The 14,273-nt window shown below is 33.7% G+C and overlaps 1 protein-coding gene across 1 annotated transcript; it reads right to left on the bottom strand.

Annotated features, from left to right (window-relative positions):
* Nucleotides 1-1,605: 1,605 nt before the first annotated feature.
* Nucleotides 1,606-2,874, bottom strand: LOC107061745 (uncharacterized mitochondrial protein AtMg00810-like). The gene is made up of 3 exons (XM_015311528.1): nucleotides 2,406-2,874; nucleotides 1,931-2,285; nucleotides 1,606-1,831 (listed from the first exon to the last, which is right to left on the bottom strand). The coding sequence occupies exons 1-3, from the start codon at nucleotides 2,872-2,874 to the stop codon at nucleotides 1,606-1,608; spliced, it is 1,050 nt and encodes a 349-aa protein (XP_015167014.1).
* Nucleotides 2,875-14,273: the final 11,399 nt, after the last annotated feature.

Here is a 14,273-nt window from a genome sequence, read left to right as displayed (position 1 = left end):
TGGGTTTATCTCTGTTAAGTTAAACTGAGTAAGTAAGTCAGGCCAAGGATTCGCTTGGGGTCAGCAATGGTTATCTAGTGCCAGTCCTGCCGCGTGACACAAACACAAATTAAATGTATTGCATATGATAATTAAAGGACGTATTCGAAGATAGTAGCTTGTTTTATTCATAACTCATAAGCATACATTAATTAAAATTACATGGAGCGTGGAAACGCGATTGAACGATCCACATTAATTTATTCCTTAAGGAAGACAACGGGAAGAGGGTTTTTACCGTCAGCCACCAGACGATGTAATCCATTATGAAAAGTCAAGCTGACATGTTTACACATTATAAGTTGAGGGGGATCCGGACAATACATTAACTTGTATACATTTTCCAATTCTTGTACCTCATGTTTCATAATCTTGAACAAGTAATTGCTTTCATTTCCTATGGTACCACCAGTCACCACGAACTGATCTTTATCATCACTAACTTTCCAAATAGCTAGTTTCGTTAAAACACGGACTAGATAGATATATCAAGTGTTGAGAACATGATATCAATGTCATCCGTTTCACGCACCACATCATCATCATTATCAACCATAAGAACGAATTTCACGGGGGTGCCTTTTCCTATCAAACCGGGAATCGGTACGTGCTGCAACATGGTGTTAGGGCATTCAAGGTGTCCAATATTGGCCAAGTATACGGATCCGCCTCCAATGAGAGGATTATGAATAATGTACTTTTCACCAATGTACGTAGTGTGGTAGGCGGTCCATGTCCAACACTTGAGGAGCTACATCATCATCATCATCATCATTAATATTATTATTATTATGAGTAGTTGTGGGGAGGACAATGGGATTGTTGGAAGTGAAAGATCGACAAAAGGCAACAAAGGGAAACAAAGAGAGTAAGAGGAAACTCAAAATATTAATCAACTTCATCTTTAATTTGAGTGTGTTGTGTGTATATTTTGCTTACTCTATCTCCAATTTATAGACCACCACATGTATGTAACAACATTTTTGAGAAACAAAAAATGCCTACCTTTTAGGTTAGGTTAGTGACATGATTTATTAACTAGATCTAATTATAAGTAGTATAAAGACTTTCTATTTTAACAATGAATTAAAATATATATATATATTGTTAGAAAACATAAGCAATGTGGAGAAATTTTCTGTGTATTTCTTCATGAAAAAAATCACTGTGCAGCCTTCTAGTATATATACAAATTCTATTCTATCCTAAATTGTGTGAACTATGAAATTAATGCAATATGTATTTACACTTGTCATTTCATTATTGGTCTTCTTCTAACAAACTCCAAACGGCTGTCATGTGCCATACATGTGCTATGGTTGAGAAATATCTAGAATTATACATTTGTACCATACAGCTGGATGGCTCTGATTAATTTGATTCAATAAGAGATCTTTGCCCCTGATGTTGCCACGCGTCCTTTAGACCTTTTTGTATGCCTATGTTGTTTTTGTCCGAAACTAGGAGAACTTTGAACATTGTTTCCTTTCATCATCTCCTTATTTTTACTTTTTCTGTAAACTCACCATGGCCATAATCATGATGTTCTTGATTATCGACACCCCTTCAAGGTGAAGGGAAAGAAACGACACCCAACTTGGAAAGAATCGAGAAGTGTGAAGGACCAGAGAGAGCCTTTGTGAACAGATTAGCCAACTGAGCAGAGGATGGAACAAAAGATAGAGAGATCAACCCGGAAAGGAATTGTTGTCTCACGAAGTGGCAATCAACCTCAACATGCTTGGTTCGTTCGTGAAACATCGAATTTTTTGCAATATAAATAGCAGCTTGGCTGTCAGAGTGAAGAGGCACATGCAATGATGGATAAATGGATAGATCTACAAGAAGTCAGGTTAACCAGGTAAGTACCGCAATAACTCTCCTCATAGACCTGTATTCTAATTCAGCGGAAGATAGTGAAATAAAGGCTTGTTTCTTGGACTTCCAAGAAACTGGTGAGCCACCAAGGCTAATAAAGAAACCACTAATAGATCTCCGACTATCTCGACAAGATGCCCAGTCAGCATCACATAAAGCAATCAGGAAAAATGATGATGTAGGATTGAAGAACTGACCTTGGTCTGGATTGAGTCGTAGATATCTCAACACTCGAAGTGCAGTATCAAAATGGCCCTGACACGGCTGTTGCATAAATTGACTAAGAGTGATGACTAAGAATGAAAGGTCTGGCCGTGTATGTGTGAGATAGTTCAATTTATCCACTAATCTCCTGTAAATGGAAGGATCTGCAAGTAAAGGACATGATGAACTAGTGAGCTTAGAACAAGGGTCAAGTGGAGAGGAGACTGTAGGTAGAGATGTGCAATCAAATTCTTGTAACAAATCTAGTGTGAATTTTCGCTAACCAATAATACAACCATGTTCTCCTCTTAAAATTTCCATGCCAAGAAAATAATGAAGCTCCCCTAAGTCCTTGATTTGGAATTTAGAGTTGAGAAAATCCTTCATAGTGGCAGTTTCAATAGGATCATCCCCGGTAATCAAAATATCATTAACGTAGACAACAATAATTGAAATCAGATCCCCTGTTTTGTTGAAAAACAAAGAATAGTCATTAAGAGATATTGTATATCCTTTAAAAGTCAGGGCTCCTGCAAGCTTGACATGCCATTGCCTTGAAGCTTGTTTGAGCCCATATAGTGACTTTTGAAGCTGGCAAACATGATTGGGACTGGGTGATGCCATTCCTGAAGGAAACTTCATGTAGACTTCCTCTTGAAGGTCGCCATGAAGAAAAGCATTATTAACATCAAATTGTGAAATAGACCAACCTTTCTTGACTGCAATGGCAATGAGACACCTAATGGTTGTCATTTTGACAACTGGGGAAAAAGTCTCAGTGTAGTCTATGCCTTTCCTTTGTATGTCATCTCTTTTCACATGTCGTGCCTTATATCTTTCAATTAATCCATCAGAATGTTATTTAATTTTGTATACCCATTTGCAAGGTAAAGCCTTCTTGCCAGTAGGTAACAACATGACCTTTCATGTATTGTTTTCTTCCAAAGCTATAATCTCTTTTTGCATTGCAAACTGCCAATTAGGATCCAAACTAGCTTGTTTGAAACTAGTAGGTTCTGAGTAAGCACTAATAGAACCAAGGAGATATTGATTCTGTAAGGATAAAGCTCCAAAAGAAAAAGTAGATGAGTGCACAGGTTGTGCTAAACAAGTGTCTGAAATGTTAGTGAGAAACACATGATTATAGACAAAATCATTTAGATATGCAAGCCTCTTACTTTCCCTGTTAGATTTTCGGATAATAGGTGTGGAAGGGGGTGGAGATACAAGGAGAAAAGAAGGGGAAAATGAAGCATATGATTGAGGAGATGTGCTAGAGGAGGATGAAGGAATATGGAGGGTTGCAGAGTCAATAGAGGAGTCAGGAGTGAAGGAAGAAATAGGAAAAATTGGCTCAGAATCTGATTGAAGATTTGAGAAAGGGCAAATGTGCTCACAAAATTGAACATCTCTAGATATAAAGATCATTTTAAATGATATGTCAGGAAGTTAGTATCCTTTTTGGCCCTGTGGGTAGCCCAAAAATACACAAGCAATAGCCCTGGGATCAAACTTGTTTCGATTACTGCGCAAAGTAGAGGCATAACATAGACAACCAAAAGCTTGCAAAAACTTATAATCAGGACATTTCTGAAAAAGAATCTCATAAGGGGTTTTCCCATGAAGTACTCTGGAAGGAATTTGATTAATAAGAAAAGTAGCAGTCAATAAACAATCCCCCCCCCCCAGTAGCATTTAGGAAGTTTGAATTGAAAAAGTAAAGACTTTGCAATTTCTAATAAATGTCTATGTTTCCTCTCAACAACCCCATTTTGTTGAAGTGTAGCAACACAAGATGTTTGATGAATGATCCCTTTTGACCTCAAAAATTTTGCTTCATGTACCCCTTTCCCCAATTCTAGAGCGTTATCGGATCGAAGCTTTTTCACCTTAAGGTCAAATTGTCTCTCAACCATGGATAAAAAATGTTTCAAAACGGAGAAAGCATTAATCTTAGTAGTTAATAAGTATGTCCAAGTACCCCTACTAAAATCATCAACAAAAGTAAGAAAATACTTATATCCATGGTAAGTAAGAACTTTGAAAGGTCCCCAAGTGTCCATATGAACCAGTTCAAACACCCTTTTAGAAGAAACATGACTAATGGAAAAGGGTAATCTGGTTTGTCTAGCAAGGGGACATATGTCACACACACAAGAATAATTAGAAGGAAAAGAAATGAAACTGAAATTTTTTATAGCTGAATAAGGCAAATCGCCTAGTCTGGCATGCCAAAGAGCTACATCAGAAACAACACTAGCAGAAAAAGAAAAACAAAGATGGACATTTTTGGAATCACTTCCTTCTAGTAAAGAAACTACATTACATAGAGATTGAATACTAGTACTAGAAATGACAGATTCTAAAAGATAAAAATCCTCTTTAGCTTCACCAAAATCTTGTTTCATCTTCATTGAACGGTCCTGCATGACACACTTTTCAGGATTAAATAAGAGAAAACAACCAAATTGACTACAGAACCTATGAACAGACAACAAACTATATCTGAAAGAAGGAACAAAAAGAACATTTTGTAGAACAAGAGTAGGAAAAATGGCTATGTTGCCAGTGTGTGTGACCTTAATCCTGTAAGAATTAGGTAAATTTATAGTGACAGGTGCTGGATGAGGGACAAGATTGAGAAAGGAAGTAGGTTCATAACATATGTCTTCAGAAGCCCCTGAGTCTATGATCCAAGTCTAAGAGTTAAAAACAGAGAAACAAGAAGTAGAATATTAAGTAATAGTACCAGCCACAACATTTGCATTAATCTCTGAGCTAGTACCAGCTCTAGAAGTGGTCTGTCCTTGTTTGAAAATCTGTTTCATATGTGAAATTTGACTCTTACTCAGGGATTGCAGGAAATGCTCATCAGAATCTTCATATCCAATAGGTGAATGCCCATAACTATCCTTAATAAGTTCTCTATTCCCATTGATAGGTGTTTGAAATCCTTTAGTGAACTGAAAATCTTCTTGGTACCCCATCAATCTATAACAGTCATCTTCTACATGCCCAGTCTTTAGACAATGAGTACAACTCACATTAGGATTGTATTTCTTCCTTCTTACTTTTCTTGGATTCTAAGGTGTAAAATTCCTTTGAGGATTTGCTGAAGGCCTTTGTCCCTGAGATTGCCCACCAGAATGTTGAAATCATCCTCCAGACCTTTGTGAAGACTGACCTGGGTGACCAGGCTTCTGCATTTGGTTTCCAAGTTTCATTTGGGAGTTGAAATTCTTAGCCATAAATGAAGAGTTGTTAGGGGAAAATTGTGGATTAATATAAACTTCTCTCTGATTGTCATCCTGAAGCAAGAGAGAGTAAGCATGGTTGATTCCTGGCAAAGGATTCAACATGAGAATATTACCCCTTGCTTGAGCATAAAGATCATTCAACCCCATAAGAAATTGAATTAGCCGCTAATCTTCAACAAATTTAGTCATCTTTTGCTTCCCTGTACACACACAAGGACATGTACAACCAACATGAGAGTTGAGAGAATCCAACTCATCCCACAGCCTTTTTAATTTAGTGAAATACCCTGCTATATCATTGGATCCTTGCACTAACCCAGTCATTTCTTTTTGCATGTGGTATAATTTAGCACCATTCGACTAGCCAAATCTCTGTTCTACATCTGTCCAGAGGTCCTTGGCAGTCCTGGAGTAGATGACAGAGTGAGCTATATCCATGGATAACGAGTTAAGTAGCCAAGAAGTTACCATGGCATTGCATCTATACCAAGAAGAAAAAGTGGGTGTTGTGTTCAAAGGCTCTACACAACTACCTTCAATAAAACTCAGTTTGTTCTTAGCTGACAAAGCAATTAGGGCAGATCTCCTCCATCCCTGGTAACCCCTCACATCGAAGGTGCTATTAACAAGATTCATACCTGGTACATCTGAAGCATGAAGAAAAGAGGATTACTAAAATAAAAAATACTCCCTATTGCTGTTTGACCTACAGCAAATAGGAGCTATAGCAGTAGGAATGACCCATTCTGTATCCATTATTTAAAAAGGGGGGATGAACACAGAAATTTGTATAAGAGCAAAAAATTGTGGATCTTAATGCTCTATACCATGTTAGAAAACATAAGCGATGTGGAGAAATTTTTTGTGTATTTCTTCATGAAAAAATCACTGTACATCCTTCTAGTATATATACAAATTCTATTCTATCCTAAATTGTGTGAACTATGAAATTAATGCAATATGTATTTACACTTGTCATTTCATCATTGGTCTTCTTCTAACAAACTCCAAATGGTTGTCATGTGCCATACGTGTGCTATGGTTGAGAAATATCTAGAATTGTACAGTTGTACCATACAGCTGGATGGCTCTGATTAATTTGATTCAATAAGAGATCTTTGCCCCTGATGTTGCCACGCGTCCTTTGGACCTTTTGTATGCCTATGTTGATTTTGTCCGAAACTAGGAGAACTTTGAACATTGTTTCCTTTCATCTCCTTCTTTTCTTTTTCTGTAAAATCACCATGGCCATAATCATGATGTTCTTGATTCTCAACATATATATATATATATATATATATAGTATAGCTAAAAGATTTTGTTTTCAAATAATTTATTATGATTAAAAATTAATTACTATTGTTACACTAACTTTTATTGCGTGACTAAAATTTCCAATAGGTCATAGACTCATAGACTATAGTTGTGTGAAAGTCGCGACAGACAACTGTATATTCAGTTTTTATTATTTTCCTTGTTTTTTCTTGTAAATTCTTAACTCAACCTAAAAATGAAAAATTAAATATTTCATTGCAAATCTATATAAAGTTCCCAGTTTTATTTTCTCAACTTTTATTGTAGTAAAGAAGTTGAGAAATTAGCTTTGTTATTTTAATTTCTGTAGCTAAGATATTTTATGAATTTGGACCACATATTAAATATGAATTTAATTTTTTTAGCTAAGAAAATTCATATATAAATATTTACAGCCTAATTTGGACACAGTTATTCAGAGTAGCTCGTACAAAAACATTGGAATGTCTCTTTCGGAATATTGTAATTATGGCTCCATGGACCACTTAATATCACATAAAATAAATCAATTGAAATAGATTCTAGTTTATATTTTTTAACTTACAAGTGATAAGCCAAAAATTAAGCTAAACACACCCTTTGTCTCTTATTTTTCTTTTTTAATTTGTCTAAAAACAAATTATTTTATATTTAAATATAATTTAACTTTTAAATTCTCATATATATTTAATGAGATAATTTATAATGACATAAATATTTAATATAATAATTTTGTACCAAAAATTTCATGAATGATCACCTAAAACACACCACCTACCGGAACTAAGACATCCACACACGCAGTGGCGGATGTAGAGTGTGTCCAGGGGGGTCATCCGACCCCCCTCGAAAAAAAATTACACTATATATATAAGATTAATTTTTTGTGTACGTGTATATATTTAAAATTGAACCCCCTGAGCATATGTCAAAGGAGTAGCTCAATGGTTTATGGGGTTCAGGATTTCGCCTATGTTTTATTTGAACCCCCTCGATAGAATTCCTGCCTCCGCCACTGCACACACGATAAATATATAAAACTGGTAGAATACCGACGTGGTATAATTCAATCAATCCACGTACAAAATTTTAACCAGGGAGATGTTTGGATACTGTAGTGGAACATCAAAATATAATGCAAATTATTTTGTGGATATCTGAACTAAAACTATGATATGGATCATTCTTTGAAATTTGATCACATATAATCTAATCTCGATAATTTGTCAGAATTGGTTATAAATTTTTGATAGATTATTATAATTTATTGTGTGAAAATTTCACCAGTATGATCATGCTTCAACGTAAATCTTCAAAAATAAATAGATTTACTTTATCTTTGATCCTCAACATTTAAAGCTCATTAAAATCAAACAATGATGCTCTTCAATTTCTTCAACCAATTGAAACCAAATAATGAGAAGGTGGAGAGGAAGACTCTAAAAAATCGCCAGGAATTTGATCATAATCTTGACAAGTTGCTGGAATTTGTTTGGTCCTTCGTTTCGTTGACACAAAGTTTAAAAATAAAAAGAAAATGTTTGAATTTGTTGATCTAAAAAAATATGTCGAATGTATTAAAATGCCCTTTAATCTTTGTTGTTTTAAACATGTCACATGGAAAATTTTAATTAAGGATTTGTTGGAAAGGGTAATTTTTTAATAGACTAAAACAAAAAGTAGGTCAAACAAATTAAAATCGAGGAAATATAAAATTTTGATGGATTGTTATAATTTGTTGTGTAAAAATTTAACCAATACATTTTTTGTTTCAAAATCGGTCCGAATCAACTTCTAATTACTCCAAATTTGATATACAACCTTCTCATATAAATCACAACAAATTTTCAATTATTAGATTCTTTGTAAACCTTCAAAAATAAATAGATACCGTTGATCTTCCACAATTTTTCTTAAGCTCAATAAGATCCAACAATTTTTTCAACCAAATGAAACCAAATCATTAAGGATAACAATATAAATTCAATGGAACATTACATATATAATTCCAATCACAAATTAATAAGCAACGAGAAGGAGAAGAAGAGAAATAGGAGTTTCCTTGCATTTCATGAAGTTTGGGTGAGTTATTTTGATTCAATTAATTTAGTCTTTCTAAAAGTTGGAATTATTCGAGTTAAATATATAATCTAGATTGACTTATAAATTTTTCCGTACCGAACACACCCTTTGTCTCTTATTTTTCTTTTAATTTGACTATAAACTTATATTTTATATTTAAATATAATTAAATTTTAAAATTTTCATATATCTATAATGAGATAATTTATAATCACATAATTATCTAAATTTATTATTTCTGCACCATAAATTTAAAAAATATTACTCAATTTTTTTTATGTGTAATCAACTACGATATAAATTATGACGAAAGGGGTAGCTTTTTAAACTCAAGCATTTATGGACCACAATATGCAATGGTCGCCTAACAACAACACCTATCTGAATTAAGATGTCTACATATTTATTTATTTGTATTGTTAAGCAATGACTCTTAGTTTTGATGTTTTAGATAGAAAAATTGTAAACATTTTGAATTGGATGTGAATTATTAATTTCATACTCAAATTATTGATAGCCTTAAAAATATTCATCTACTTAACTAACTGAACCTAAAAACACCCTTTCATCCTATAAACATACATGTACGCGTACGTACATTGGAGCCTCGATTAAATCTGGATCGCCCACCGTAGGGCCATTTGGGGATAGCGCTCCCAACAAAAATTTCTCCATATCCAGAGCTCGAACCCAAGATCTCTGATTAAGGGTGAAACAGTCTCACCACTGTACCACAACCCATGTTGGTGGTAGGTTGGGTGAATTAATGAGCCCTTATGTTAATTTAGTTTATTTTGATCTATTTTATTTAAAATTTAGCAAGGATCGAACAAATTACCTTTCTAAATTATGCAAAAATTAATACAAAAAAATCAATCACTATGTTTCTATTTTTAAAATAAAATAAAATTATACCACTAAACAAAGTGTCTATCAATTTTTTATTAAAATAAAAAACTTCAATAGACAAGTATTGCCTTTGCCCTTAATTTGCTATTATAATATTGTTACCGGAGAAGATGCAGATAAGAAAATTTATTCCGGCGACCTTAGAGCCCTTACAAAAAGTAGCCATTGTTTTTAGGGAAAATTGTATATAATAGCAAACTATTAATTCAAATTAAATGCTATAAATATACTTTGATTTAATTGTACCCTATAGCAAATTATTGCTATTTTCGCCACTCTCCCTGGTGGAATCTCGCTCGCCACTCTCGTTTGGCAGTAGTCTTGCTCGCCTCTTTCGCTTTTATACAAATACAAATATATAAAATGTGTTTGTGTTTTATAAAGCGAGAGAAAATTGTATATATACATATATTTTTGTTCCCCTCTCTCAGATCTCGCTTGCCACTCTCCCAAATCTCGCTCGCCACCCTCGCCTCTCTCGCTTATACAAACAGAAACGAAATGTATAAATTGCGCTTCTATTTATATAAAGCGAGAGAAAATTGTATATACACATGCAATTACATATATCTTCGTCCTATACACTTATAATTATACAATACAAATATTTCCCTGCCCAGTTTTCTTTTGCCTTTTTCTCTTTCTCGTTTTATACATACACAGATTATACAATTGATCTTTTGTATACAACTGCTTTCTTTTGTATATGTATAGCGAATTATACAACTGCCTTCTTTGTATATGTATAACAAATTATACAACTGTTTTTTTGTATATGTATAGCGAATTATACATTTATATGTTTGCTATGGAGCGAAATTATGCAAACTTTGCTATAACATACAAATATGAATTTTATGTTTCCTACGTGAAAGTTGCTCTTGTTTTTATGGATAAATCTATCTCTATTTTGCTTGCTATTAATGATTAGTCTATCTCCAATTTATACAGCTGCTAAGGGCATTTTTGACAAACAAAAAATAGCTACCGACCGCCACCTTTTAGGTTAGTGACATTATTTCATTTATAAATTATAATGATTTAAAGAAAATAAGTACTCTAGTATAAAGCATGTATTTGGCTTAATTAATTCTCTTAAAATTATCCCCTTAATTTATCTAGACATTTAAATTCAGACTTGTACCTATTGAACACTTCTATTCTTTTAAATTTGAGCCATTCTAACATTTTTTTAACAATCAACTAAAAATATAAGAAAGAGTGAAATGTACTAGCGGTGACATGACAATTTGACAAATTAAATAAGTAAAATTTACATAAATCTCATAGTGTTAAGAACTAATTATATCATATCTCTACTCTTTTTCAAATTACAAAAATCATTTAAATTTATAGGATCTTGGATATATTTGAAAATATGTAAATACATAGTTCATGGATTGCGAATGATACATTACTTAATGGAAGGGATGTATTCGAAGGGGAGGGATGTATTCGAGAGGGGATAGGATGTATATGAGAGGGGATTGATATTAGTAAAAAAGTTGAAAAATTTACATTGTCAATTTAATTTTTGTAGTTAGTACTAGATATTAGCCATGACTAGCTTTTAAATTCATAGCTAAAATTTCCTAATTTAATGTCTGATTTAAAAGTAAAAATTTAAAATAAGCCAATTCAAACAAAATCTGTACTTACCAAAAAAAAAAAAATCCAAGCATTCCATTCTAGGCGATAAGAAAAAGGGAACAAGAACACTATGTCTGCGACTGATCAACAACAATTCAGTAAGCCACACGTCCAAACACTAAAGGCATACTCAAAAACATAGGAAAAAGTACTTATAGAGGTTTCTAACATTATTCAATTTGGAGGGCTTGTTTATGGATTCTATTGTGATTATTCTACTGTGTTGTATTAGTCTCCTTGGATGTTCATTTTGCTAGAATAATCTGAAAGCCACTCGCCTTAATATATTAACAACCACACGCCTTCGCCTTTGTGTAATAGCCAGACACCTTAATGTAAGCCAGAGATCACAAACACAAAACGATACATTTATGAATCTCAAATCACTTGGAAATCACATGTAATACCTAAATATTGATTAGTTCTTCAAGTGTATTTTCTGTTTTTTCTTCCGGTTAATGTGTAAATGTAATGAACATAACGAAAAATAAACTATAGGGTTAAATTATCAACGACAATGGGTAATAAAACACGATAGAAACAGAGGAGTGGAGGGGAGCGACGAACCAACCTGAAAGTTTCTTTGTTCTTGGACGTAGTTGCTGCGATTCAATTATAGATGCTGGAACCACACGCCTTAATATAACCTTAATATATATTAACAGAGGAATCGATAATCAATTACATTCAAAATAGTAGCAGCCAGAGATCACAAACATAAAAATGATACTTTTAGGAATCTCAAATAACTTGGAAATCACAGATAATACCTAAATATTGATCAGTTTATCAAGTGTATTTTTTGTTTTTCTTCCAATTAATGCATAAATATAATGAACATAATGGAAAATAGGTTAAGTTCTCAACGACAGAGCAACAGGGGTAATAAAACATGATAGAAATAGAGGAGTGGAAGAGCGACGAACCAACCTGAAAGTTTCGTTGTTCTTGGATGTAGTTACTGCGATTGAATTATAGCTGCTGGAAGTAGTTCTTCGATTCAATATATGTTGCTGGAAGGTCTCTGCTGCTAACGAATGAATATATGTTGCTTGACGTTGCAGCTCTAATCGATTTAGGATGATGAATCCTAATGTGTGTGGAAGATCTTTTTAGGAATACTTTCCTTATTAGAAGCATATAGAGGGTTTTTTTGTTACTAATGTTTTCCTTATTGACCAGGAGTTCTTTTTTTCCAGAAATAAGAGAATCGCGGGAAAAAATATTAAAGGGAAAGCAGGAGTTCTAATTTTCAGAAAAAGAAGAAGAAGAAGGCTTTTAGTGACTATTTTTAGAATTGCTTCTAAAAGTGTACATATTGCATTAAACATTAGCCGTTAATATTTTGCCTCACATGAATATATTAGCGGCAATTTGCTTATTGCCGCAAACCAATTGTCGCTAAAGTTCATTTTTGTAGTAGTGTATTTTTCAACACATTGAGTTGCTATCTACAGTTTTACAGCTTTCCATATATTGCATCTTTTATTGTTGCTTTATTCTTGAGTATCTTGAGTTGAACTGTGCTTCATCGAGTCGAGTACATTATTGTTGAGTTGAGCCTTATTTCACTGAGTTGAATATCTTATCCCTTGAGTTGAGTATCATATTCTTGAGTTGAGTCGAGTAAGTGAGTTGAGAAGAGGGAAGTATGTTTCATTTTTATTAAGTTCAAGCTTGTGTTTATGCTTTAGAATTTCCCTTACATGCTCGTACATTTCACGTACTAAGCCATTTGGCCTGCATCCTTTCATGATGCAGACACATTTATATTCAGGGTCATCAACAGTGTCACAACCCGAGCCTACACCCTGGACGTGGCCGGCACTCGAGAACCATTGCTGGTCCCCAAACAAACTCTCATCCTGGCTGACTACAAGCGAAAAACTGATTCAAGCATACAAAGCTTAAAAACTGAATAAAATCAATAACTCAAATACAAAGCTTTAACTCAAAATAAAACTCTGAATAAAAATAAGATATTCAACTCGCCAAAAAATAGGCAACTTAAGTCTTTAAAATATTTAATAAAATAAATGAATAATACAGACTTCTCAACTATACTGACTATCTATGAAGCCTCTAACTGATAAAAATGGAAGTCGGGACAAGACCCACGACATCCTGACTAAACTGAAAAGTAAATGAAATTCTCCGAAAACAATGAGGCTCACCATAGATAACTCGAACTCCTGGATGTATCAACGAATCTTCTGTTGATGATCCTGAATACCTGTGTCTGCATCATGAGAAGATGCAGGCCAAATGGCTCAGTATGTGGAATGTACGAGCATGTAAGGGGTATTCTAAAACATAAACATAAGCTTGAAACTTGATAAAAAGGAAACATACTTACCTCTTCTCAAACTTACTCAACTCAAGGTATACTCAAGGATACTCAAAACTACTCAACTTACTCAATTCATAAGTATTCAAGGATAAGATACTCAACTCAGAGATTAGATACTCAACTCAAAGATATGATATTTGACTCAGGTACTCAACTCAATATAAAACAACAATACACATGCAATATATGGAAAACTTTATAAAAACAGTAAAACAACTTAGTTCGTTAAAGAAAATGCAATAACAAACTCAATTTTACTTATATAATAAAGAAATATAGTTTATGTGGGAGTTTCTCTAACTGACAACTATCACTTTAAGAGCTATAGTGATGATACAACACTTTTACCTCACGCTGCCAAGGACCATTCTATACCTTGCCATCAGTATAGGGACCTAACTTAACTTAGTGGATCCACTAGTCTATGCGAAAAGGATTCATCTAAAAAGTATTACCCTTTTCTACCTATGATGGCTACATGGTTTTCATCAAGACTTGAGTTAATAGGAAACTCGCATCCCCATATCGGTGCTCAATACTACTCTCACAATATAACTAGCTCATATGTTTAGAAACATAACTCTTTCTGTGTTTTGAGATTATTACTCAAA

Source organism: Solanum tuberosum, unplaced genomic scaffold (genome assembly GCF_000226075.1).
Source record: "Solanum tuberosum cultivar DM 1-3 516 R44 unplaced genomic scaffold, SolTub_3.0 scf00159, whole genome shotgun sequence".
In the NCBI taxonomy this organism is placed as follows: Eukaryota; Viridiplantae; Streptophyta; class Magnoliopsida; order Solanales; family Solanaceae; genus Solanum; species Solanum tuberosum.
The sequence above is the reverse complement of the archived record's forward strand: the minus strand, read 5'-3'. Positions and strand labels throughout refer to the sequence as shown.

Coding starts and splice junctions, on each gene's coding strand:
- LOC107061745 (XM_015311528.1), bottom strand. CDS start 2,874: ATGACAACCATTAGGTGTCTCATTGCCATTGCAGTCAAGAAAGGTTGG. Junction 2,286..2,405: donor AGAACATGGTTGTATTATTG/GTTAGCGAAAAT, acceptor CTTTACTTGCAG/ATCCTTCCATTTACAGGAGA. Junction 1,832..1,930: donor TCCGCTGAATTAGAATACAG/GTCTATGAGGAG, acceptor TCACTCTGACAG/CCAAGCTGCTATTTATATTG.